Here is a 25,054-nt window from a genome sequence, read left to right on the forward strand (position 1 = left end):
AACAGATGGTTCTCTGGGGCACGGAGTGACAAATGGGCAGCTGGGATCAGGACTCACAGGTGACCTGCAGCGTGACCCCGCGTTCCTGGATCCCCGTAGATACGCTGTTTTGGGCCTCACAGCTGAGCCTCGCCCCGTGGTCTTCCGGTCGCACGGTCATCACCAGCATGCTACGGGCCACCGCCTCAGCATGCTCCGTGCCCCATGCTGTGGACATGGGCTGGCCATTCTGGAGATGGAGAGAGAGCCGCACCTGCTCAGGGCCAGCTCCTCCCCCCACCTCCCCGCTACCCCTCCCATCCCCAGGCCGGCCTCTGTCCTCACCTTCAGCCACTGCAGTGTGGCTGGTGGATTTCCCCCTCGGGCCACACACAACAGCTCAAGGCTCTGTCCTGCCCGCACGTGCCCCTCGTCCAGGCCCGGCCATTCAATGACCGGGGGTCCTGGGGGGACTGGGAAGCAGCAATCACTCAGTGGGTCTGGGGAGCCCATCCATTCTTTCCAGACCCCACAATTTGCCCTTGAAACCCCGTGTTTCTCCTTGATAACCTGAACCTTCCCTAATCTCTGCACTCACCCAGGACCCCCTAAATCCTGCTTCCCATCCTCCGTGCCCACAGCTGACTCAGTTCCCCACTTACACAGAACATTCATGGTGACTGAGACCCGGATAGGGGTGTCCAATGCTGGGCTGGACGCCTCACAGACCAGTAGCTGCCCATTATCTGAGCTCTGGGGTGTCACCCTGGGATGAGAAGTTGGAGTTCTAGAGTCAGAGTCATCATCTGAAATTTGGGGACTCAGGGAGAAGAGGTGGGGGATCCCAGGTTCCCACACCTGGTCTAAGTCTCTTTGCTGATTTCCTCTAGGATCTAGAATTCCATGGAAGAGATCTGTGGGGTGGGCAGTGGTCAGCAGTGAAAATTGGGATTCCAGAGGCCCTCTCCTGGCCCAAATCCTTGTACTTGATGCTTTGGAACTAGTTTTGGAGGGTTGTTGTGAACAATTAGGTCCCAGATGTTCATGCCTGACTCTAATCTCCATGCTTGGAGTTCTCACAGAGAAACTTGGGGGTCAGGCTGAGGGGAGGGCATCGCAAATTTCATACCTGGCTGTGGCCTCCGTGGTGAAGAGCTTCTCCTGGGACCCCGCATTCACATTAGCAGAGGTGTCAGAAACTGTTTGTCCGCCTGGAGGCAACAAGAGGGCTAGAGGGATGCCAGGTTCCCCCCAAGGTCGATTCTGTGGAGAATGGCCTGGAAATCCTTAGGGTGGACACAGTGCCCCCTCCCTCCTGGTTCCAGGGGAAAAGCTCCAGCTCGGTTCCTCCACCGAGGCCTCCCTGAATGCTGGAGGTCCTGGGCCTCACCCTTGCCCTCACCACCTGGCCGGGTTGAGTCACCCACCTCCATCACCCTGCTTCTTGCTTCTGCACCCGTGATGACACCCATATCTCCGTCTGGAGCCTCAGCCTCTTCCCTGAGTCCCAGACTGCCAGTCCTGCGATCACTTTGGTGTCTCTCCCTGTAGGTTCCCTCCCATTCCAGGGTCTCACACTGGCCTCAATATCTCCCCAAGTCCATTCCTGCATCCCCATCGCTCAGGAATATCTTATTTTCTGGGACCTCTAGAAGGACACCCCCCCTCCCCAGGGGCTCCTGACAGTTCACCCACACTCACTCTGTAAGAAGGTGATGTCGGGTGCTGGCTTTGCATCCCCAGACAGGCAGCTGACCACGTACTCCTGCCCAGCAACCCACGTGACTGTGCTCCCTGCCTTGGGGGTCAGCTGGAGCACCTTGGGGGGCACTGGTGAGAAAAGGTGTGGGGTAAGCTGCCACCACTGAGAAAAAGATGAGGATTTGGGTTTGGAGTCTCAGTGCTCATCAGGTGTGCACCTTGGGTCTGGGACTGGGGGTTTGAATCATGGACCCCAGGACAGGAGAGGGATGGAAATCTGGATGCATGCATCCTGGGGGTCTGTCACCCATACCCAGGATGGAGAGGATCACTCTGGGAGACACAAGCTCAGGGCCTGTCTCCGAGCGGCCGACCTGGCACTCATACTCTGCGTCGTCGCTGAGGTCACACGCTTCAATAAGCAGGTGGAATTCACCTGCAGGCGAGACCAAGGGTCGCAGGTCAGGACCTTAGGGAGCCCCTGCTGGTGGTTCAGGGTCTCGGGCCCTGACCACTTACCTCTACTAGGGTCCCCTTTCAGGTGATACCTCGGGAACCTGGGGATCCTGGGATCCGGCCCCAGGAGTAGCCCATCTTTGGCCCATTGCACCGCACTGCCGGGGGCGCTGACCCCACACTGCAGCTCAGCAGTGGCCCCCTCCACCACCGTCAAGTTTTCAGGTAGAGCCCAGAAGCCTCGCGGGGCTGAGGCAGGAAGCGGCAACTGGGCCAGGCCTGGGGACACAGGGGTGTCAGCAGGAGAGGAAAGAGGGGTCAGTCTGGAGAACATGAATGGAAAACGAGGGCCACTTGCCACTGAGTCACAGGGCCAGGATCCCACTCACCTGTGGTCAGCAGCCCCGTGAGGAGCAGGGCAGCCCTGACGGGTGTCCTCAAAGCCATCTCAGGTCCTCTGCCTGTGGCTCCCAAAGGGTCCACTGCCTGCCTCCTCTCTGTTTCTGTCTTTCGCTGGGTCCTTCTCCCTACGTCTCTGGCTTTTCTTATTGTCTCTCTTCGCCCATTTTGTCTCCTCTTTCTCTGTTTTCTTCTCTTCCCGTGAGTCGGTCCCTCTGTCTCTCTCCTTTCCTCCTCTTCAGTCTCACCCTTCTTCTCTCCTGCCACCTCCACCCCTGCTCTCCTCTCCCCATTCACGGCCCCTCAGGGGGGAGAGCAGCTCAGAGTGCAGCGGGCTCCCGGAGGCCAGGAGAGTGAGGAGGCTGATGTGGTCAGTGGCCCAGAAACCCAGACCCTGCCTCCCCCGGCTGCCGTCCCAAGTCTCCAGCTCCAGGCCTCTGCCCAGCAGCCTCCTCCCAGCCCAGCTGGGGCATGAAATCCCCTGTCAGCACATGCCAGGAACATTCCACGGTGCCTCCCCAGTCCCCATGACCCCAAGGGCCTGGCTGGGGCCAGGGATAAGGGGCAGCCGGTCAGACCCAAGTGGACAGCTGGACCCAGTGTGGGGTTAGGACTCCCCAGCTCTTCCCTCCCCTGGCACATGACCTTGGCAAGTCTCTACCTTCCCAGAGTAGACATGTCCTCATTGCCATCAGGGGTCTCTGGGGGAGAGTGTGCAAGAGTGTGTCTGAGAGACTGTGGAAATGCAGATATCTATGTGCATATGTGTGCGTGAGTGCAGGGGCATGTGAGCACAGAGGAAGTGAGAGTGAAACATGATCTGTGAGGGGCACCTGGGTGGCTCAGTGAGTTAAAGCCTCGGCCTTCGGCTCGGGTCATGATCCCGGGATCCTGGGATCGAGCCCTGCATTGGGCTCTCTGCTTGGTGGGGAGCCTGCTTCCTCCTCTCTCTCTCTGCCTGCCTCTCTGCCTACTTGTGATCTCTGTCTGTCAAATAAATAAATAAAATCTTAAAAAAAAAACACAACATGATCTGTGAAAGTATACGCAAGAGTACATATGTGTAAAAGAGTGTCAAAGGTAGACAAGCGTGCAGGGCCATCAGAGTGGGTGGAGGGAAAGGCAGGGTCCAAGACCACTTGCCCTAAGTGGGTATAGGAGAGAGCCCAGCTTGGGAACCCTGTGGCCATGTGAATTCTGGTTCACAAAGCTTCCCTCTGTCTCTCCCTCTCTCCCCCTCCCTCCCTCCATTAGTGGTTACATCTCAGGCAACCTTCACCTATGTCACTGTCTCTGTGCCTTTATGTGTCTCTGTTTTCTGTCTTTCTATGTTCTCATCTCTGTTCCCCACTCCCCATGCTCTGTCTCTCTCACACACCAGACCATCAGTAATATTTGTTCTCAGTCAATATGGGACTACACTTCTTTTATTTCTTTCTCCATCGCTGAGCCCTCCTGATTGTCCCGTCTTAGAATTTTATAACCCTAATGCTGCTTGGCCTGCCCTACCCACCCCACCCCAGCGTGCACACAAACACACACAACACACACACATACACACACACACACACACACACACACACACACACACGGGATAAGCTTCTTCTTCCTACTTATCTCCTGCAGGAATTGGAACGGCTCATTCCCCGCCCATTCCCACTCCCTTCTCTGGTCCTCCTCCAGGAAGAAAATGAGGCATCTGGCCTGAACCCCCACAGCTCCATCCTTGATGTTCCCTCTACTCTCTTCCCTCCCATTACTGACTCCTCACCCTCCCCCATATTCCCTCTCCCAACTGCCCCCCACACGTCCTGGGGAATGGACTGGATGCAGAGCTGGCTTTTCTGTCAGTAGGGGCTCTCACCAGATGGTGTCCCTCAGGGCCGGGGTGTAGAGCTGTCAGTTGCTGGAACCTTTAATTAGCACAAACCTTCCACCATCCACCTTGGCTGTTTTCCTTCTCTGGATACTTCTGGGGCCTCCACTCTCCATTTTTCCATGTCTGGGGCCCAAGAGAGCCAGGAAGGGGAAGCGATGTCAGGTGTCTGGAAAAACAGCCTTACTAACTGACTTCCTCCCCAAGACTCAGGAGTCCTGGCTCTGAGCTCATCCTCTGTCAAAATCCAGGGTCTGGATTCCCCAAACAGAAGCCAGCTCAGGCCCCCAGACCTAGAAGTCTGTGTCCTGAGGACCCACCCCTCTCAGACTCAGCAGCCCAAGGCTGAAGCTGCTTCTCCCCAAGGACCCAGGAGTTTAGGCCTCCAACCCTTCCCCCCACCACACACAGGGCTTAGGGCAGATGTTCACTGTCTGTGATTTTCAAATCCTCCTGGGCCTGTGTGGGGGTGGGAGAGATTGGTGGTTAATCCACGGACTCTAAGACTTAAGACCTGATTTTCTGAACCCTATCCTCCTCTCCCAACTGCACCAAGCTGCAGGCAGGAGACCTAATTCAGTCCCCAACTCCCCAGAAACTCGCAGGCCATTAGTTTCTCAGTCAACGGAAGTCTGAATGCCCTATCTTAGAATCCTGGAGTCCAAGCCCCTGCCATTTGGAGAGACAAGAACCTGAGCTCAGGAACGCCAGAGAACCTGAGTGTGGCCCTCCCAGTCCCTGCAGGCTCTGGAATGTCAGACCCAGGGTCCCAGGCCCCCAGACCCCCCTCGGTCGGCTCGGGGTCCCGCCCACCTGCCCCGCCAGCTGCGCAGCGCACCGGCCGGCCTGCAGCGTGGGAACGCCCCAGCTGGGCGGCATGCAGCCGTCAGGACAAGCTGCGCGGTTCCCAGCCTCCCTGCCTGGCCCAGCTTGGGCACCGCCGCCTCGCAGCCGTCGCCCGGCAACCACAGTCGAGTGGGATGAGGGGCTGAGCCTGGACTGCGGGGTCTCCGGGAAGGAAGGGCTGGGGGCCTGGATTCCTGGATCCTTGGAAGTGCTATGGTTTGCAGCAGTAACAAGGCAGGGGAGGGATATTTTGAGCTGGGGTTTTAAGGCGAATAGAACTGAACCCCCTCCTCTTCTCAGGAGTCCCAGTTGCCCCCAGGCACCTCGGTGTCCTCTTCCTGACCCGCAGACCCAAGGGAGCCCCGAGCCCCGCCTCCCCAAGGCGCGGAAACTAGCGAAGCCCCAGGGGCTCCCATTTATAGCTTCGTTTCCACTCGGCGCGTTCCCTCCAGGACCTAGTCTGAGCAAGTTTCTTCCATTCTCCCCCGTCATGCCCCCCACAAGCCTGGCAGGGTGCAGGTGTCCAACCCAACCAGAACGCCCTCCTTCGACCCAGGTGTTCCGGCTCCCAGACCCCAATTTGGCTGGGGCGCCCGCCTGCCGGGAGACCCCGGCCTGCGGTGCCCCCATTCATCCGCGTCTTGGCCGCGGGAGTTTCTCAATGGGAAGGCGCAGGTCTCCCAGGGGGCGGGGCGAGTGGGATCAGACCCTCCCCGGTTTCTCCGAGACCAAGCGCGCGGAAACCGCCGGTGTTTCAGATTGTTGGAGCCTGCGGCTGAGCAGACTTGGGGAGCTCCAGGCCAGAAACGGGGTGGCTCCTAGCCTGGGGCGAAGAGTCGGGCGCGAAAGGAGCTCCGACCAGGGTGGTGAGAGGTGTGCCATTGAGGAAGGAGTTTTCAAGGAAGCCAGTGCAACAGCAAGTCTACGGGATCTTGGGGGACACACATTCAGAATGTTGGTCCCCGCCCTCCTCGTCCTCCTCTTCTGCCTCCGAGGGCATGCAGGTACCTGGGGGGGGGGGGGTGAATTGGGGGGAGGATTGTTTGCCAGATGCCTCTTTATTGGGGTAGATGGAACGGGGTGGGGGTGTGTGTGTGCTCAGACACCTAGTTCTGCAGGAAGAGAACTCTGGGAGGCTGGACTCCTGGGTCCTGAATGACGGAGCTAAGCTCATTTTTAAACTCAACCCTGGTCCCCTCCCCCGATCCTCCTAGGTCTGTCGCCCCATTTTCTGCAACAACCAGATGACTTGGTGGCACTGCTGGGAGATGAGGCCCGGTTGCCCTGTGCCCTGGGCGAATACTGGGGGCTGGTTCAGTGGACTAAGGATGGGCTGGCTCTAGGGGGCGAAAGGGACCTGCCAGGTGAGACTGTTCTCTCTGCTCAGGAGGGGTTGGCTCCAGGTAGGGGTGCTGGGCTTGGGCCTTATCTGAAGTTTCTATTTTGATGTTTTCAAATTTGGGAAATTGTTGGGTTTAGATGAACATCTGGAAGAACTGAAGTTTTAGCTTCTTTGGGGGAGTAGGGGATTTTTATTTGCATTATGAAATATTACGTAAATGCAGAAACGCACCTAAAACATAAAGGGAAGATTTGCCAAGTAGTTCTAAAGTAGACCCTCACGTGACTACTACTCACGTTCACTGGCCGTTCCCCAGAAGACTTCCTTTCTCCTTTCTCCTATCATAGCCCTCTGCTCACTCCAGAGGTAGTATCTAATCGGACTTCTATGGCAGTTGCTCTTTTGCTTTTTTCTGACTTTTTCACCCACCCCCAGTTTGCTGTGACTCTGGATTGGGAGGGGGTTAGAGTCTCTCTGGCCCAGCACCCACTTTTGGGTGTCTTTCTAGTGTGGGATGTCTGGGGGCGGGGGAGGGAGTTTCTGGGAGCCAGAAACTCAGAGCCTTGGTGTGACTGCCTCTTCCTCAACTGCAGGGTGGTCCCGGTACTGGATTTCAGGGAATGCAGCCAGCGGCCAGCACGATCTTTACATTAGGCCCGTGGAGCTAGAGGATCAAGCTTCATATGAGTGCCAGGCCACACAAGCAGGCCTCCGCTCTCGACCAGCCCAATTGCATGTGCTGGGTGAGGACCCTCACTTGTCCCTGGGAAGCCCAGGGGGACAGCCAGTGCTAACTGATTACCAGAGTCCAGGGAACCCAGAGGGGTGGTCAGTTAGAGCCAGGAAGATTGGGGTCTCTGGGCCCAGGATAGAGCTCTGACCCCAATCTACCCCACAGTGCCCCCAGAAGCCCCCCAGGTGCTGGGCGGCCCCTTTGTGTCTCTGGTGGCTGGAATTCCTGCGAATCTGACATGTCGGAGCCGTGGGGATGCCCGCCCCACCCCTGAGCTGCTGTGGTTCCGAGATGGGATCCGACTGGATGGGACCACCTTCCGCCAGGTCAGGTCCAAATCTCTATGCAGCCTTTGCCCATTCAGCGAAAACACGCTTATCCAGGGGAGAGGGGGCATGTGAGGGAAGAGGTTCAAGTGTTGGGACTCTTGGTATGTGATTAAGGACAAGAACTCCAGAGCCAGACTACCTAGGTTCAAATCCTGGCTCAGTCACTTGCTGGTTGATTGGTCTTGAGTTCAAGTGGCTGAATCTCTCCATCTCTCAGCTTCCTTATCTGTACAATAGGGACCATTATAGTCACTTCATGCGGTAATTGTGCAGATTAAATAAAACGCTTAGAAGTGTCAGGTAGTAAACACTGCATACAGGGTAAGTGAAATCATTATTATTATTCATAACCTCCAGACCCTGCTGAAGGAAGGAACCACTGGGTCAGTGGAGAGCATCTTATCCTTGACTCCTTCCAGCCATGATGATGGAGCCACCTTGGTCTGTCGGGCCAGGAGCCAGGCCCTGCCATCGGGGAAGGATACAGCTATCACACTGAGCCTGCAGTGTGAGTACAATCAGACCCTGGCTCTTGAAGAAAAGAGGGCCCGAGACTAGGGTCCAGGATATTAGGAAGGAGGAGGTTGTGGACCTGTGGTCCTGGGGGAACTGGAATTGGAGTCCTGGGCTCCTAGCTCAAAAGGAAGAGACTGGGGACCCAGCCTATGAGAGGCTGGGCATTGGACTCAGGTGCTCCATGGAGGTGTTCCAGGTCCTTGCTCACCGCTGACCATGACCCACCTCTACAGACCCCCCAGTGGTGACTCTGTCTGCAGAACCACAGACTGTGCTGGAGGGAGAGAAGGTCACTTTCCTGTGCCATGCCACAGCTCAACCTCCTGTCACTGGCTATAGGTGAGGACGAAGGTCACTGGAGAACGGGTTTGGGGAGGACTGAGATTGGGACGTAAGTGGGCGTGCCTGGGGAGCAGAGACAACACCAACAGCCCCACTCCCTCCGCAGGTGGGCAAAGGGAGGCTCCCCGGTGCTCGGGGCCCGCGGGCCAATGTTGGAGGTCGTGGCAGACGCCTCATTCCTGACTGAGCCCGTGTCCTGCGAGGTCAGCAACGCTGTGGGTAGCGCCAACCGCAGCACCGCGCTCGACGTGCAGTGTGAGCCAGGGCGGGGCCCGGGGTGGGGCCAAAGTGTGGCGGACCGTAGCCGGTCAGGGGCTTGAGTGAGGCGTGGCTAAGATGGGCAGAGAGAGGAGGCGGAGCCGGAATGGGATGTAGGCCGGGATTGGCTGTGCTGGGTCGGTGCCAAGGAGGGGCGGGGCGAGGGCGAGGCCTGGGCGTGTGAGTCGGGAGCGTGAGCTGAGTGGTTATGGAGCAGACGCCTATCCTTGGGGCCTTGAGGCTGTCGTTTCTGAGTGACTGATCCCGAGTCAGAAGTTGCATCCTTGCATCCCTCCCCGGCCGTGCGACGCCTCCTCTCTCTCTCCTCCAGTCGGGCCAATTCTGCAGGCAAGGCCAGAGCCCATGTCAGTAGACGTAGGGGAAGATGCTTCTTTCAGCTGCGCCTGGCGCGGGAACCCGCTCCCACGGGTAACTTGGACCCGCAGCGGGGACGCACAGGTGAGACCCGATCTGGGCCCTGTGGCCGCGGCTGGCGGTGGACGGGGCTTCCCCTCAAGGTCCTGCCCCTGACGCCCTACCCCATCCCAGGTGCTGGGGTCCGGGACCACGCTGCTTCTTCCGTCGGTGGGGCCCGAAGACGCAGGCGACTACGTATGCAGGGCTGAGCCGGGGCTCTCGGGCCTGGGGGGCGGCGCGGCGGAGGCTAGGCTGACTGTGAACGGTGAGAAAGGGGCGGTTTCTAGAAGACCGGGTAGAGCCCTGGACTGGGAGCCCGCAGAGTGGGCGAGCTCTAAGCGGGGGGGGGGTGGGGGGGTGGGGGGGGTGGGCGTGGCCTTGAAAAGTCGAGCTTTGTAGACCCCGATCTGGGGTGGGAGCGAGACCTAACCCAGGCGAGCCTCTGAGAGGTTCAGAGTTTATTGAGGGACGTGGCCTGCTTGATTGGCATTAGTGGAGAGGGCCAAGACCTGGCCCCGGCTTATTGAGAATTGGAGTTTCCGAGGGCCCGGCCTCTATCTGATCGTCCACAATCTCCAAACCAGCTCCCCCAATTGTGACCGCCCTGCATTCTGCGCCCGCCTTCTTGAGGGGCCCCGCCCGCCTCCAGTGTCTAGTCTTCGCATCCCCAGCTCCAGATGCCGTGGTAAGGAAATGTCACCGCTGTCATGACCGGCCTCCCTGACCTCCCAGTCGGACCTCCAAAACTGCTGTGATCCACAGCCTGCCCGCCTTTCCCTCCCCTTCCAGTCTCCTTAAGACTTCCCTTTTTTTGTGCCCCCAGGTCTGGTCATGGGATGAGGGCTTTCTGGAGGCGGGGTCACAGGGTCGGTTCCTGGTGGAGACATTCCCAGTTCCAGAAGGCCGCGAAGGACAGGGCCCAGCCCTGATCTCTGTGCTACACATTTCGGGAACCCAGGAATCCGATTTTAGCCGGGGTTTCAACTGCAGTGCCAGGAACCGGTTGGGTGAGGGAGGTACCCAGGTCAGCCTGGGACGTAGAGGTGAGATCCTGGGCCTGAAGACTCCAAGCCCCCAAACGCCACAATCTGTAAGCCAAGGACCTCCACATGCAGACAGCTTCAAACCTTAAGAGCCTCAAAATTAGGAGTCCCTTGAATCCTGAGTCCCCCCAAAACAGTAAATTCCTTTAAATGTGGAATTCTAAGTTGAGAGACCCCTCACACTTAGGTACCCCAAAGAAGGGTAGCTCCAAATATGGGGCATTGTAAAGTTTAAAAATGCTCAAACTCTCGGACTCTCTAAAGCCAGGCAGTTTAAACTTGTGGAACCCCAAATTCAAATGCCCTTAAACTAGAAGGACTCTAAGCTAGGGACTACAAACTTGGGTATCCCCAAACTTGGTGACCTTTTGAACCCAGAGAATCCAACCCAAGCAAGCTCTGAGTCCCTGTTCCCCGGTTCCTCCTGAGCCTCACACTTAGCCTCATCAGAACACTCCCTGTCCTCCCCATAGACTTGCTGCCCACTATCCGGATTGTGGCTGGAGTGGCTTCTGCCGCCATGACTCTTCTTATGGTCGTCATCGGGGTGACCCTCTGCTGCTGGCGCCATGGCAAGGGTCAGTGACTGAACCCCACCTTGGTACCTTCCCCCAAGCCTGCTCCACTTCCACCGACAGATCTGGCCTTGACCTGCCCCCAGTCCCACCTCTATGGTCTTGGCTCACCTTTGGGTCCTGATTCCTCCCTCAAGCCCTATGCCCATCTTCTCAGGGTCCTTACCCTCCCAGGTTCTCATTGTTTCCCAGCCTCCTGACCCAACCCAGTTCTCTTTCTTCCTGCTCATTGGTCTCCACAAACTGTGACCCTGCTCCATCCCTTATTTCTGTTGTCCCACTGTCCCTGGCCTCAGCCTCTTTCTCCAAGCAAAAGAACCTGGTGCGAATCCCAGGGAGCAGTGACGGTTCCAGTTCTCGGGGCCCTGAGGAGGAGGAGATAGGCAGCGGCGAGGACCGGGTAGGACACTAGGGTCCCCAGACACAACTCAGCCTTTGAACAATGAGAAACCCAGTCCCAACTGGGCCCCCCAACTCAAAGAGGGTCTGAGTCCAAACAAGTGATCCCAGGCTCCAATGTCCCCCAAGTCCAAATATTCCCCTGACCCAGTTATCCCCTAGACCAAATATGTCCCCAGGGCCCTTTGTCTTGAGTCCAGACCTGAGCTCCAGCTGCTCTTGATCCCTTCTGCCTGGCCTCCACTGTCCAGCTGGGGGTTGTCAGGGTCTTGCACTGGGCCAGGAGGATTCTCTGAGTACCCCCTCTCACTAAGCACCCTACCCCAGGGACCCATTGTGCACACGGACCACAGTGACCTGGTTCTGGATGAGGAGGGGGCTCTGGAGACCAAGGTGAGTGTTGGGAAGGGAGGGGTTCCCTTTACTGAGTCTCCAGCTCTCTCCCAGCTTGGTCCTCTCCTTGTTAATTCTGGGTCCAGACCTGGGACCTAGCCCCCTTCACCCTTTCCTCCTGCCTTCTGGGCCACTTCATTCACCTCTGCAGCCTGTTGGCATACTTGCTGATTATGCCCACAAATCTGTCCAGCCTTGGCCTCCCTCTTGAGCTTTCCCATCACAGTCCCACCCCAGGCCTCCTAGATGCCTCTGCTAGGCCCCTTCCACCTACCAGATCCCACACTGGCCTCATATCTCCCCAAACCTGCCTCTCCTTTGGGGTCCCCACTTTTGAGCTCCACTGACCTCAGCCTCTAGTCCAGAGCCCTTCTCTGTCTCCTTTATACACAGAACACGCCACTCAATTAGCCTGAAACACTACTTTCCTTCCCATACCTACCTAATTCTGTCCTTCATTCCTCTGGTCTCGGCTCAAACATTTCTTGTTCTGGAAAGCCCATGCTTCCCTCCTCACAGTCCTGATCATGCTGTGTTCCGCCTGTCACAACTAGGACCACTCTGTCCTGGCTTCCTATCCCAGTCCTGAAATCCTGCTTCTGCTTCCCCATTAAGACTTATCCCTCCACCTGTCCTTCCCCCATCACTACCCTGACGCCTCTTGACACTGGGGATTTGCCATTTCCTCTTTGGCCTGGGATTTCCATGAAGGCAGGGGACCCCAGTCTCTCCCCGTGGTAGTCACCTCCAGCAACAGCATCAGGCATGACACAGAATCAAAGCCTTGGGGCTGGTGGGCAGATGAATGAATGTCTTGGTCTCAATCTCTCTGTTCCCCACTGTATCTCCTTCATTACCACCAACCCTTAGCAGGCCTATAACCCCCTGTTGCTGCCTTTCTCTGCCCATTTCCTTCTGTCTTTTTGTCTCTTGTCACTGTTTTTCTGTCCCACTTTATCTTCCTATCAGTCTATATGTCTGTCTCTGTCTCTGGGTCTCAGCTTGCTCCTATTTCTAAGTCTCAGGGTCAAGTTTTATGTGTGTCTCTCCATTAGGGACCCTAACCTCCCCCCACCATATCCTCATATAACTCATATAATCCCGTTTGTCCCCTCAGGATCCAACCAATGGTTACTACAAGGTCCGAGGAGTCAGTGTGAGCCTGAGCCTTGGTGAAGGCCCTGGAGGGGGCCTCTTCCTGCCGCCCCCCTCCCCCCTTGGACATCCAGGGACCCCTACCTTCTGTGACTTCAACCCACACCTAGGCATGGTCCCCCCCTGCAGACTTTATAGAGCTCGGGCAGGTTATCTCACCACACCCCACCCTCGAGCTTTTACCAGCTACAGCAAACCGACATCCATTGGACCCCCAGATCTGGCCCCCAGGACTCCACCTTTCCCATATGCTGCTTTCCCCATACCCAGCCACCCACGTCTCCAGACTCATGTATGACAGCCCTCCAAATGAAGAGTCCTGGAATCTTCAACTTGCCATAATGGATTGTCCTGATTTCTGAGGAACCAGAACAAGTTGGTGACCTTCCTCCTCCAAAACTGAACATTGATGGGAGAGAAAGATCATACAATTGTCTGACTTACTGGTGTATAATCAGGTCAGCCAAAGAAGCTGCCCCAAAAGGAGCAAGATGGCCACTTGACCAACTATTTCCCCTGTGTAAAAGGGATTCAAGATGGCAGATGGGCTCTTTGTAAAGGGATGGGGACAGGGGTGATAGGAGTTAGAGGCAGGGATGGAAATTATTTCTAGACATTGAAAGAAGAGATTTCAAAATGACCACCTGTACTGAGCAGACAGGCAACATAGGAAGATCTAGATAGAAGCCGGACCAGCCCCTGTCCTGGTTCTCTCTGAGGGGCATTTTGCTTGGCCAATGGAAGTGCAGCCAAGATGGCTGTTCACTCTCTGGGAACCCAAGATGGCCACTATCTTGGTTCCTTCAAAATTCCTTCAAGACCCTGGAAAAATTGAATCCAAGGAGTGAGGATAGGGTGAGAACTGACATGAGAGGAGGGAAGTGGGTTGGGTTGTGTGGGGGTGGAATCTGGGGTTGAGAATATTTATGTTTAATAAAAAAAAGAAGTTGAGAAGTGAATGTGTCTTGGGGATTCTCCTAGCATTATCACCCTCCACAAGGAAGGATTCCATTAAATCTGCCCTAAGAATGGATAAAGAAGATGTGATACACACACACACACACACACACACACACACACACACACAATGGAATACTATGCAGCCATCAAAAGAAATGAGATCTTGCCATTTGTTACAACATGGATGGAACTAGAGGGTATTATGCTTAGCGAAATAAGTCCAATCAGAGAAAGACAACTATCATGATCTTGATATGAGGAAGTGGAGATGCAACGTGGAGGGTTTGGGGGGTATGAAAAGAATAAATGAAACAAGATGGGATGGGGAGGGAGACAAACCATAGAGACTCTTACTGTCACAAAACAAACTGAAGGTAACCAGGGGGAGGGGAATAGGGAAAGGGTGGTGGGGTTATGGACATTGGGGAGGGTATGTGATATGGTGAGTGCTGTGAAGTGTGTAAGTAAATCTGGCGATTCACAGACATGTACCCCTGGGGCTAATAATACATTATATGTTTATTAAAATTTTTAAAATTTAATTTTAAAAAACCTGCCCTAAGGCCCTTCCTCTACCCTAGGCAATGAAGTGAGAGTAGGAACAAAACCATGAGCCACCCATGTAGCACTCCAGGTTCTTTCGACATACATCTACACAAACATAGATGCACAGATGCACATACATGACAGGGCTGCTCCAGTGGGCTTGGGGTAGACAGAATTCTAGTTATTTGAGGAGACAAAGCAGTGAGCCCTGAAGAGGAGGGGGGGAGGAAGAAGCTAGAGAGAATAGAGATGCCATTGTCCTTAAAGCAAGGATGGGTTGAGTCCTGTGGTGCATGGCACCTGACTCGGGTCATCCTTAAAGAAAGGCTTTGATTTATGAATCCTTGAGCTAGGAATTAAAGGTCAAAACACCTGGGATCCTTGGAAAGCAGAGCAGAAAGCCAAGACTCCTGAGTCTTAGGAAGAAAGGGGTGGGCGGGAGAGGCGAGGGTCCTTGGTCTTTAGTCCTGAAAATGAAGACCCCTGCAGCCCAGACTCCTGGATCTGAGGGAGAAGGGGACTGGGTCTCAGCTGCTGTGTTTGATTAGGGAAGTTTCCCAGGCCTGTATTCCTGGGACCTCAAGGGAGGAATTTGCTGGGGGGAGAGATCTCCAATGTTGTCACGCCTGTTAGAGAAGGCTGATTTGTAAGTGGGTGTGAGGGAAGATAAAGCTGGGCGTGAGGGTCCTGAGGAAGGGCTCAAAACGGCGGAGCCTATGACCCAGACTCCTGGCTATGCCCTTGCATGGGGTGGGACTCCCGGAATCTCTAGGAGGCGGGGGCTTGGCGCTGGCTCCCACCCGGGGTTCCCGAGCTGCTCCACTCTGCGCAGAGCTGCCACGCTATTGTCCTGGCTAGGAAGGCGGGGCCGGCGTGGGGCGGGGCTGGCGGCGCCGGCGCAGCCCGGGGGCGGTGGGAGGAGGTGGCGGCGGCGGCGGTGGCGCTGGGAGCTCCTGTCACCGCTGGGGCCGGGCCGGGCCGGGCGGGAGTGCAGGGGACGTGAGGGCGCGAGGGCCGGGACATGGGGCCCACCAGCCCCGCCGCTCGCGGTCTGGGCCGCCTCCGGGACCCGCCGCCGCTGCCGCTGTTGCTGCCGCTATTGCTGCTCCTTCTGCGCGCGCAGCTCGCCGTCGGGAGCCTGGCCGGTGGGAGCCCCGGTGCGGCCGAGGTGAGGCCCGGCCGGGTCCTGGGGGATGGGGGAAGGGGCGGGACCGGGCCTTGGACCCGGACACAGACACGTCCAGGGCAGAAAGCGCAGTCTTTCCAGCCAAGGGGCCGGCCCCTATACGCCCCTAACGGCACTAGGCATTCATGAACCCAGGAGTTCTGGCTCCAGCTCCCCCATCTTCTGTCCTCCCAGCTGCCTCCCGCCCCTGGCTTAGGAACTGGCTGTTCCAGAGCCGCTGGTCCCGAAAGTCTAGCCCCCTCAGACCCTCCTGACCTAGGTGACTCAGCCCCTACCCCTTCCCACCTGAACACGGGACCCACCAGACAGTAAGACACCTGCATCCAAGAATGTTTGCCCCTTGCATCCTCTGGACCCATTTGAGGGCCCCCGCAGCCTCCCAGAACGCAGGAGTCTAGGTCTTCAGCCTCCGACCCCCGACCCAGGATGTAGCTCTCCAGCCCTGGAAGGATTGGAGTCCAGGCCTGCAGGGCCCTGAAGCCAGGCCTTGTCGTCTTTGCGCTGGAGAATGGGACCCTGAGCTAGGGATGGAGGGAGGAGGGGCCAGAACGCCTGGGTTCTGGCCTCCTCCCCCGCGATTCAGTTTTAACCCCTTCGGGCTCCAGTGCGGCTGCGCCCGGGTGGGGGCGGAGCCTGTCACCGCGGCAACAAGGCCGCGAGACTCCCGGGGGACCCGGGTCGCCATAGCAACAGGAGAGCTGGGGCGCCCCCGCCCTGTGGGAGCTGTTTCCCGGGGAACAGTACCTCTTAGGAGGCGGGTGCGCGGTGCTTTGTGAAGGGGGCTGGTGTTGGGAGTCTGAACCTCTGGGTCCTAAGGAGCAAAGGTCCGAGGGACCCACGTGCCAACGTCCCGGGGCCCTCGCTGACCCCTCCGACCCGACCTTCAGGCCCCGGGGTCGGCCCAGGTTGCCGGACTATGCGGGCACCTAACGCTTCACCGGGACCTGCGCACCGGCCGCTGGGAGCCAGACCCACAACGCTCCCGACGCTGTCTCCGCGACCCGCAACGCGTGCTGGAATACTGCAGACAGGTGGGCGGGACCTACTGAGAGGGGCGTGGTCAGTGGGAAAGTGGTTCCGAGACTAGACCGCGTCGCCCAAAAGGAGCTAGTGGTACAAAAGGCAGGGTCCAAGGAGAATGAGGGATCTAAGTAGGCAGCAGGAGCTGGGGGCGAGGCCAAGAAAGAGGCACATTTAGGATAGGGCAGGACCTGTTTTTGAGAAACTAGGTCAGGAAAGGAGAACTGGGCAAAGAGGGCCAGCTAAGGGCAGTATCTAGTGAAAAGACGGAGTTTAGAACTCTGTGATGGGCTCCTCAAAAGTAGGGGTAAAGGTGGGCGTGGTCAAATGAGGGACGGGGCTAAGAAAAAGATCTTGCGGATTGCAAGATAGGAAAAGGGGTGGGGCTCAATGAGAATAGGAAAGCTAGGAGGCTTAGCTACAAAAAGGCAGTTCTAATACAGAAAGAAGGGATGCTTCCTGAGAAGCCAAACCGAGGAAAAGGTGAGGCTTAAAGGTGGGCCAAACCTATTGGGGGAGAGGACAGAGGTGACACGAAGAGAGGTGGGTATTAAATCTCTGGGTGGTTGGCGGGGCTTCTGAGGGAAAGCTACTGGGGGCGTGGCCAGGGGGCCTGGCGGGCTTAGATATCTAAGACCGGTTCTACGGAGAAGCAGAGCCTAGGGAGATTATTAGACCCTTGAAAAGGGACATGGCCAGTGGAGAAGCACGGCTGGCAGGGGCGAGGCTGCGAGCTGATCGCCCCTACCCGGTGCCCCCAGATGTACCCGGAGCTGCAGATTGCACGTGTGGAACAGGCGACACAGGCCATCCCCATGGAGCGCTGGTGCGGGGGTGCCCGGGGTGGCCGCTGTGCCCACCCCCACCACCAGGTTGTGCCTTTCCGCTGCCTGCGTGAGTCACAGGTTGGGGGAGGGGATTAGAAGTGCGGGGGGATGGGTGTCTCCCAGGGGTGAGATTCTGGGCCCTGGGCTCAGGTTCATATTAGGTATCTGGATGTCTGGTGCCAGAGTGGGGCAGAAAACCTTCGAGGATAAAATGCCTGGATTCTGAGGAGGTTGGAGCTAATGTCTGTGGGAAGGTCTCACTGTGGTGCCCCCATTCTCCAGCAGGTGAATTCGTTAGCGAGGCCCTGTTGGTGCCTGAAGGCTGCCGATTCTTGCATCAGGAGCGGATGGACCAGTGTGAGAGTTCAACCCGGAGGCATCAGGAGGCACAGGAGGTCAGGACCCTGGCCCATCCCATCCTCATACTCCAGAACCCAGGAGTTCAGTCCCCTAAGGCCCCATCCCCTCCAGAACTTGAGTCTGGACCTCAGCCCCCTCTTCCCAGTAGAACAGAATCCAGAATCCAGGCTCCAGCCCCATCAGTCCCCAAGACCTAGGCATCCATGCTCCCCTCTGTCCTCTCCTAACCCACAATCCTGACATCTGGGCCTACTCTTCCCACAGGCCTGCAGTTCCCAGGGCCTCATCCTGCATGGCTCCGGCATGCTTTTGCCCTGTGGCACAGATCGGTTCCGAGGTGTGGAGTATGTGTGCTGTCCCCCTCCGGTGACCCCCGATCCGTCTGGGACAGCAGTTGGGTGAGTAGGAGGGAATCCTCCATGCCCATCCCAAGGCTCCTGAGGCAGGAAACAGAAGTCTGGGGGTGCAGGTCAGATTCTCATTGCCCTGAGTGTTCTATTCCCTCAGTGACCCCTCCACCCGGTCCTGGCCCCTAGGGGGCAGAGTAGAGGGCGGTGAGGAGGAGGAAGAGGAGGACTCCTTCCTACAGCCAGTGGATGATTACTTCGTGGAGCCCCCACGGGCTGAAGAGGAAGAAGAGGAGGAAAGAATTCTACCCTCAAGCTCCCACAGCCCTGCAGGGGTCAGCAAAGGTGAGACAGTCTCTGGACCCCTAGTTCCCTCTGCCCTGGATGGAGGATGATTTGAGAGAGCCTTGGTGTAGGGGTATCTTTAGGAGGGAACTGTTGGGGAGAGACCCAGCTAAGGGGAACGGAAGGGATGGGAGCAACTCTGGGTAAAGAAAAGGAAGGGCCGTCCTGTGAAGGATACAAAGGGTTGAAGATGGTTTGGGGGTACCTAGAGGTGGAGGAGCCATCTGGTTGTTCCTCAGGGTTCTTTTGGGGAAGGCTGAAGGATGGTGTAATGGATTCCTAAGCTTTGCAAGAACAGGCCCAGTTCAGAACTAGATCTCTCACGATGCCTCACAGCAGTTATGGTTATGTGGACACACGGTGGCCTCCAGTGTGCTCTACAAAATGCAGTTCTCTGGGAAGGGAAGGTGACCTGGCGATGGGCTTCAAGCTGATTCCCTGATTCCTGGCCTTGCAGCAACCACCACCGTGAGGCCCACAGATGGTGTGGATGTGTACTTTGGCATGCCTGGAGAAATCAGCGAGCATGAGGGGTTCCTGCGGGCCAAGATGGACCTGGAGGAACGTAGGATGCGCCAGATTAATGAGGTAATGATCCTGGGAGCCCCAGGATTTCCCACAACACAGAACTCCCTAAATAAACACAGAATTCCTCAGGCGCATATTGAGGCTGCCTCCAAAGACTCCTCAAGCCCCCAGCAACCCCTAGCCCTCAACACCACCTCTAAGATGATCAGGGATCATTGACCCACTTAGAATCCCACTAAGATGCCACCAAGATTCTATGAAAACTCTGGTACACTGTATTCTTCTACTTTAAATTCCTTCTGAGCCTCAACCTCTGGTGAACCAGTGGAACCTAAGGGATCTGGAGACTCCAGAGTCTTGAAGAGGGTTTGGGGGGACTCACTGGGTAAAGCAGGGAAGATTCCAGGATCCTGAAGCTCCCCTTGACCCCAGGTGATGCGTGAATGGGCTATGGCAGACAACCAGTCCAAGAACCTGCCCAAGGCTGACAGACAGGCCCTGAACGAGGTAGGACACCCTCCAGTGGGTCTTACTCACCCTACCCCACTACCTGGGACATACCTGGTCTCAACCTGGTTTTGGCCTGGTCCGGCCTCCCTCAGCTCTGCCCCTACTATATTGGTCTCTCCTGGCCCCACCCTTCCATCTGGCCCCCACCTCTCTGGGCCTATGGCTGACCAGGCCTTTCTCTTCTCCTCAGACTGACCATATTTAGCTTCCTCTTAACCTGATGCTTACCTCTGAGGGCCGGCTCTATGCTTCTCTCCCCAGCTGAGCCCCTAAAGATGCAGCCAGGGCCTTCTCAGGCCCTGCCCCCTGACTCTGGTCCCACCCCTCTAATCTCACTTTTTCTCAATCCTGGCTCAGTAGGCCCGGCCTCATGACTCACCGGTCACCTTTAGTCCTGGCTGGGGTTAGCCCCACACCCTGACTCTTGCTCCACTCCTCTCTGTCCTATTCAGGCACAGACCATCTCCAGTTCGCCCTACCCAGGCCTAAAGCCTTCCCTATCCCATAATACTTGGAAAGTATTTCCCTTGAATGTGAGCCAGCTCAGTTCCTAGATTGTTCCTAAACAGTTTTGTTTCCCTCCTCAGATCAGCTCCCATTTGGCCTGGTCCTGCCTGGCTCTGCCTGGCCCAGTATCCCCATTCCTTCCAGTCAGTGTCCCGGGACCTAGTCCCACCCTAGGGTGGATTCTACTCATGCCTAGACCCATGGCACCCTCCTCCACTACCCTGTGGCCCTAGAGCCCTGCCTTTCCAGACTGCCTATGCCCCAGACTCTCACCAGTTTTCACCTTTCCTGGCCCTGTGCTCACCCCCCTTGCCAGCACTTCCAGTCCATCCTGCAGACCCTGGAGGAGCAGGTGTCTGGGGAGCGACAGCGCCTGGTGGAGACCCACGCCACCCGAGTCATCGCCCTTATCAACGACCAGCGCCGGGCGGCCCTGGAAGGTTTCCTGGCGGCGCTGCAGGGGGATCCGCCTCAGGTGTGGGAGCTGAGGGGTCGGAGGCCAGAGGGTGGAAAGGTCTTGGGCAGGCCCGGGCAGGCAGCCTTTCTCCCTTCCGCAGGCGGAGCGCGTCCTGCTGGCCCTGCGGCGCTACCTGCGGGCGGAGCAGAAGGAGCAGCGGCACACGCTTCGGCACTACCAGCACGTGGCGGCTGTGGACCCTGAGAAGGCCCAGCAGATGCGCTTCCAGGTCTCTGATCCTTCCAGCCCCCAAACAGCCCGTTCGCCCTCCGACCCCGGTGTCTAGGACCCCATCCCTCAAGATGCCCTTCCTATCCCTGGCAACCCCCCACCCCCGTGCCTTAGGACCTTTTCCAGCCCCTTGGATCCCGACTCCTCAGACCCCGGATCGCTGCTCTCACCCCCACTCCCCCACCGCCACCCCTGTGCCTTTGACCCCCCATCTTGTCCCTTGGATTCCTACTTCTTTTCCCAGAATCCCCCTCCTGGGCCTTGCACCCTGTTCCTGCCCATCTGCTCTCCTTTCTCCCTCACCCCACTTGTGTCCCCTGCAGCCCTTGTTCTGTGTCCTCAGATCCCAATTCCTACCTCTTGGATGTTCTCTTCGTGTCTTGACTACTCCATTCCACACTTTTGAACTCCAAATCTTGCCCTTGAGTCACATCATTTCCAAAGGACCCCCCTAATCCCACTTCCTTCTCTGCAACCCCTGAAACCTCATTTTCTATCCCTCAGAGCCGACTTTCTGCTCCTCCTTCTCACTCACCTTGACTTCCTGTCTTCCGTGCTGTATTCCTTGTATCCTGGACTTACATTGTCTCTTGGGCACTTTTCCTGGTGACTACTCCTTTCCCTTCTGCCTTACTTCCTTTTCCAGGCCCCTCACTTCCTGTCTGCTGTACATCTTTTCCTTTTCTTTTTATTCTGCTTCTCCTCCTTCAGTTTTTTCCCTCCTGTGGCCCAATTCCTGGCCTTTGAGCCCTATTTCCTGTCCATCGTATATGCTACTTTTCCTTGGACCCTGTTGACCTTCCTGCTTCACCCTGCCTCAGTTTCCCTATCTCTCCCCACTGCATCCTCCCCCACAGGTGCAGACCCACCTTCAAGTCATTGAAGAAAGGATGAATCAGAGCCTGGGGCTCCTTGACCAGAATCCCCACCTGGCTCAGGAGCTGCGGCCCCAGATCCGTGAGTGCCTGTGACCCCCAGTTTCCATTCCAGGGCTTCTTAAGGCAGGGGCCCACCTTCTATTGGTTAAGGAAAGTGGCAAAGCCAATCCAGACTCGAAGGCAAGCCCCCCCCCACCATGAGAGAACAAACACCAGAAACTGTGACCTACCGAAGCCCCAGATCTGTTGTGACTTCCTACTGGATATTCCACACCTAATCCTATTCTTTAAAGAAGCCATTCTCTTGGGGTGCCTGTGTGGCTCAGTTGTTAAGCATCTGCCTTTGTCTTAGGTCATGATCTCCAGGTCCTGGGACTGAGGCTCGCAATCAAGCTCTCTGCTTCTTGGGAAGCCTGCTTCTCCCTCTCCCACTTTCCCTGCTTGTATTCCCTCTCTCGCTGTGTCTGTCTCTGTCAAATGAATAAATACAATCTTTTATTTAAAAAAAGATTGTATTTATTCATTTGACAGACAGAGATCACAAGTAGGCAGAGAGGCAGTCAGAGAGGGGGGGCTGGGGAAGCAGGCTCCCTGCTGAGCAGAGAGCCCGATGATGCGGGGCTCAATCCCAGGACCCTGGGATCATGACCTGAGCTGAAGGCAGAGGCTCAACCCCCTGAGCCACCCAGGCACCCCTGAATGAATAAAATCTGAAAGAAAGAAAGAAAAAGAGAAAGAGAGAAAGAAAGAAAGAAGATAAGGAAGGAAGGAAAGAAGGAAGGAAGGAGCCATTCTCTTGAAACTTCAACCTCAATCCTCCCTGCCAGGGGTGTCTCCATCTAGCTCCCCACTTTCCCAGATCATACTTGTGGCTATACCCAATCACTCTACTATTAGGTTGCCGTTTGCTCCCCCAGCTTTGTTTTGAGGCATCCCTAGGTTCATGATCTCAACCCCCTTTCCTCATGTTCCCCTCAGAGGAGCTCCTCCACTCTGAGCACCTGGATCCCAATGAATTAGAAGCCCCTGCCCCAGCGGGCAGCAGTGAGGACAAGGGTGGGCTTCAGCCTCTGGATTCCAAGGATGGTGAGTTAACCCAAATATGATAGCCCCAGACTTCAGGGGACAGGCACCCAACCTCCATGCTAATCCCCTAAAGTCTGGGGGTGTCTTACCAACACAGTGAGTGGGAGAGGATAGGAACAGATGTCTAAGGTTGTGCAGACGTCTGTAGGATCCTCCTGCCTTGGCCCCCGGGAGGGTGTTTCTCCACCCTTTCCTCGATGATGCCCTCCTTTCTTCACTGTTCTGCCTGTCTTACCTCCTCTGGCTGCCCGCAGACACCCCCATGGCCCTTCCGAAAGGTGAGTATCTCCCAGAACAGACCCCAGCCACCAAATCCCACTAGTCCCTGAGCCCAGAATGGGAAAGGGTCCATCCTTTGGGAACTCCAGACCTGCTGGGTAGAGTCCGGAGCCCCTTCTGACCGCCTCCTCAGGCAGGCATAGCACCATTCTCGACTCTCAGGAATAAGATAGGACTTGGGGGTTAGGGTCCACAGAACAAGATGCTGCATCCTCTGGGAAAGAGAAGATGTCCCCCCTGGAGCAGTATGAGCGAAAGGTAAGTCAGACCTGTGGGAGCCTGAGGGTCGATGGGAGAGGGGTCCTGGACTCCAGCATCTGAAGAAGGAGGGTGTTAGGGGTTTGGATTCCTTGGTCTGAGGGAAGAAGGGATTGAGAACATGGATTTCGGGATCCTAGGGAAGAAGGAGGCTGGGGGATGCCCTACTGGGGCCCAGGGGCGGAGGAAGCCGGGCCCAGTCTCCTGAGTCGCTGACACCTCCTGCTTCCCCAGGTGAATGTGTCTGTTCCAAGGGGTTTTCCTTTCCACTCATCGGAGATTCAGAGAGATGAGCTGGTAAGAGGAGGACTATTCTGGGGACTTAGGGGGAGAGGTCAGAAGTCAGTGGCTAGGTTTTGACTCCCAAAGCCACACAGGGCCTTGGTGAGCCTCAGAGATGGCCTCTGCCCCATGTCCTCTCCACGCAGGCACCAGCAGGGACAGGAGTGTCCCGAGAGGCCGTGTCTGGTCTGCTGATCATGGGAGCAGGTGGGGGCTCCCTGATCGTCCTCTCCCTGCTGCTCTTGCGCAGGAAGAAGCCCTATGGGGCTATCAGCCATGGAGTGGTGGAGGTGAGAGACACAAAGACATGGGATGGGGGAGGAATTCCAGACCCTGGACGCAAAGGAACTGTGAGATCTGTGGTCAGGTCCCTATGCCTCTCTGTTCCTGGCCTCTACTGCAGGTGGACCCAATGCTGACCCTGGAGGAGCAGCAGCTGCGGGAACTGCAGCGTCATGGCTACGAGAACCCCACCTACCGCTTCCTGGAGGAACAACCCTGAACCAGCCCCCTTTACCTCCTTTGGCTGAGCCCAGACCTTCCCACTTTCTGGAGCCCCAGAACCCCAACTCCCAGCCTTGTGGGGGCCTCAAAAATGTTCATTTCGCACCCTTTTTGAGGGGGCTGGAAGTTCTTATTTCCCCTTTCCAATTCCAAATTCCATTCCCAAGAAATCCCCAGATATTCCCAGCTGCCTCCCTGCTTGGGATTCCCTCACTTTAATTTATTTTGTAAGTTAATTTATTGTTCCTTAAGGTGATCACCAGCTTGGTCCCAGTGTCTGTTGTTCCCTAGAATTCACCCTCCCATGTGCTCCCCACTAACAAGCCAATAAAATCCTTCCCCCACCATGCCATCCTGCGTCTCTGTGGGGGAATCAGTGTGTAATCACAGCTCTGGACGCTGCTGTGGATCCCAGCCCAGGCCTCCTTCACCTCCTCAAACAATGGGAAGGAGCTTTAGGATCTGAGATCTAAAAATCTGGGCGGAGCCTGTAGGAGGGCAGGGATTGGCGTGCAGGGGGCGGGGACCAGACTGGACAGGCTCCCCCTGCCCACTCAGGAGCTTTCCGTGGTGCTGAACGGTTTATTACTTCGGACCTCTATTTGCTAAATCCCAAGATAGACTCTGAGGAAGCTGTGTTCTGGCAGTTTTTCCTGCCTTCTATTCACCCTCACACTCATTCACACATAGCATCCACCCCCAACCTACGATTCCAAGAAGGGAATGAGAATCTTGAACCCCTCTTCCTATTCACAAGTTTTCATCCCTTCTATAGGAGGCAATAGGAATCCCCCTGAAGTGTGTAAATTCCAGTTATGTGTCCCAGAGAGGAGAATGTGATGTCTGCAAATGCCTATTGGAATTTAAACCCTCATGCTCCCCGTCTTATGGCTTTGGGGTTAACCATCTGCATATGCTTTTCCCTGCCCCAAGAGGGTTGTTATGGAAATTAAAAGGGTTAGTATTTGTGGAGATGTTAGAACTGTGCCTGCTATTTCATAAGTTTTAAAACAATATGGAAGCAGGGATGCCTGGGTGGTTCTGTTGGTTAAGTGTCTGCCTTTGGCTCTGGGTCATGATCCCAGGGTCATGATCCCAGGGTCCTGGGCTCTAATCTGCATTGGGCTCCCTGCTCAGTGGGGAAGTCTGCCTCTTCCTCTCCATCTGCCTCTGCCCCCCCATGC

General features: G+C 56.4%; 3 protein-coding genes across 8 annotated transcripts in view; 2 read left to right on the forward strand and 1 right to left on the reverse strand.

The window, feature by feature from the left end:
* NPHS1 (NPHS1 adhesion molecule, nephrin) overlaps window positions 1-2,954 on the reverse strand; it is a 28,651-nt gene extending 25,697 nt beyond the window's left edge. The window contains exons 1-8 of the mRNA XM_059153123.1: window positions 2,526-2,954; window positions 2,200-2,415; window positions 1,994-2,116; window positions 1,681-1,809; window positions 1,109-1,190; window positions 642-745; window positions 325-452; window positions 58-229 (exon numbers count right to left, since the gene is read on the reverse strand). Of these exons, the coding sequence (XP_059009106.1) occupies window positions 58-229; window positions 325-452; window positions 642-745; window positions 1,109-1,190; window positions 1,681-1,809; window positions 1,994-2,116; window positions 2,200-2,415; window positions 2,526-2,583 (1,012 nt within the window). The 5' untranslated portion in view covers window positions 2,584-2,954. The remainder of the gene's footprint in view (window positions 1-57; window positions 230-324; window positions 453-641; window positions 746-1,108; window positions 1,191-1,680; window positions 1,810-1,993; window positions 2,117-2,199; window positions 2,416-2,525) is intronic.
* A 3,093-nt stretch (window positions 2,955-6,047) lies between these two features.
* Window positions 6,048-13,705, forward strand: KIRREL2 (kirre like nephrin family adhesion molecule 2). Of its 3 annotated transcripts, XM_059152024.1 has the most exons (16): window positions 6,048-6,261; window positions 6,472-6,621; window positions 7,193-7,342; window positions 7,498-7,658; window positions 8,019-8,169; window positions 8,411-8,516; window positions 8,626-8,774; window positions 9,109-9,236; window positions 9,327-9,459; window positions 9,779-9,879; window positions 10,018-10,237; window positions 10,711-10,813; window positions 11,101-11,212; window positions 11,539-11,604; window positions 12,722-12,760; window positions 13,030-13,705. In XM_059152024.1, exons 1-16 carry the CDS (start codon window positions 6,210-6,212, stop codon window positions 13,099-13,101), a joined length of 1,893 nt encoding a protein of 630 aa, XP_059008007.1. In that variant the 5' UTR covers window positions 6,048-6,209; the 3' UTR covers window positions 13,102-13,705. The 3 variants fall into 3 exon arrangements, with proteins under 3 accessions (XP_059008007.1, XP_059008006.1, XP_059008005.1); XM_059152022.1 differs by having other exon boundaries at window positions 6,056-6,261; window positions 12,722-13,705; XM_059152023.1 differs by lacking the exon at window positions 10,711-10,813 and having other exon boundaries at window positions 6,054-6,261; window positions 10,018-10,235; window positions 12,722-13,705.
* Window positions 13,706-15,174: 1,469 nt separating this feature from the next.
* On the forward strand, window positions 15,175-24,220 carry APLP1 (amyloid beta precursor like protein 1). Of its 4 annotated transcripts, XM_059152865.1 has the most exons (17): window positions 15,175-15,433; window positions 16,339-16,482; window positions 17,233-17,365; window positions 17,581-17,693; window positions 17,923-18,056; window positions 18,166-18,350; window positions 18,808-18,938; window positions 19,311-19,385; window positions 20,212-20,370; window positions 20,453-20,581; window positions 21,441-21,540; window positions 22,440-22,547; window positions 22,802-22,825; window positions 23,014-23,084; window positions 23,319-23,381; window positions 23,513-23,656; window positions 23,770-24,220. In XM_059152865.1, the coding sequence occupies exons 1-17, from the start codon at window positions 15,287-15,289 to the stop codon at window positions 23,866-23,868; spliced, it is 1,959 nt and encodes a 652-aa protein (XP_059008848.1). In that variant the 5' UTR covers window positions 15,175-15,286; the 3' UTR covers window positions 23,869-24,220. The 4 variants fall into 4 exon arrangements, with proteins under 4 accessions (XP_059008848.1, XP_059008849.1, XP_059008851.1 ...); XM_059152866.1 differs by lacking the exon at window positions 22,802-22,825; XM_059152867.1 differs by lacking the exon at window positions 23,319-23,381 and having other exon boundaries at window positions 15,176-15,433.
* The last annotated feature ends 834 nt before the right edge of the window (window positions 24,221-25,054 follow it).

The sequence above is a fragment of the Mustela lutreola genome, chromosome 16 (genome assembly GCF_030435805.1).
Source record: "Mustela lutreola isolate mMusLut2 chromosome 16, mMusLut2.pri, whole genome shotgun sequence".
Classification (NCBI taxonomy): Eukaryota; Metazoa; Chordata; class Mammalia; order Carnivora; family Mustelidae; genus Mustela; species Mustela lutreola.

Bases quoted from the DNA above. Each gene is read 5' to 3' on its own strand.
- KIRREL2 (XM_059152022.1), top strand. From the start codon at position 6,210: ATGTTGGTCCCCGCCCTCCTCGTCCTCCTCTTCTGCCTCCGAGGGCAT. The intron at 9,237-9,326 runs GTGAGACCCGAT...ACCCCATCCCAG, and splicing joins CCCGCAGCGGGGACGCACAG to GTGCTGGGGTCCGGGACCAC. The intron at 10,238-10,710 runs GTGAGATCCTGG...TCCTCCCCATAG, and splicing joins GGTCAGCCTGGGACGTAGAG to ACTTGCTGCCCACTATCCGG.
- APLP1 (XM_059152865.1), top strand. From the start codon at position 15,287: ATGGGGCCCACCAGCCCCGCCGCTCGCGGTCTGGGCCGCCTCCGGGAC. The intron at 17,366-17,580 runs GTGAGTCACAGG...CCCATTCTCCAG, and splicing joins TGTGCCTTTCCGCTGCCTGC to CAGGTGAATTCGTTAGCGAG. The intron at 19,386-20,211 runs GTAGGACACCCT...CCCCCTTGCCAG, and splicing joins ACAGACAGGCCCTGAACGAG to CACTTCCAGTCCATCCTGCA.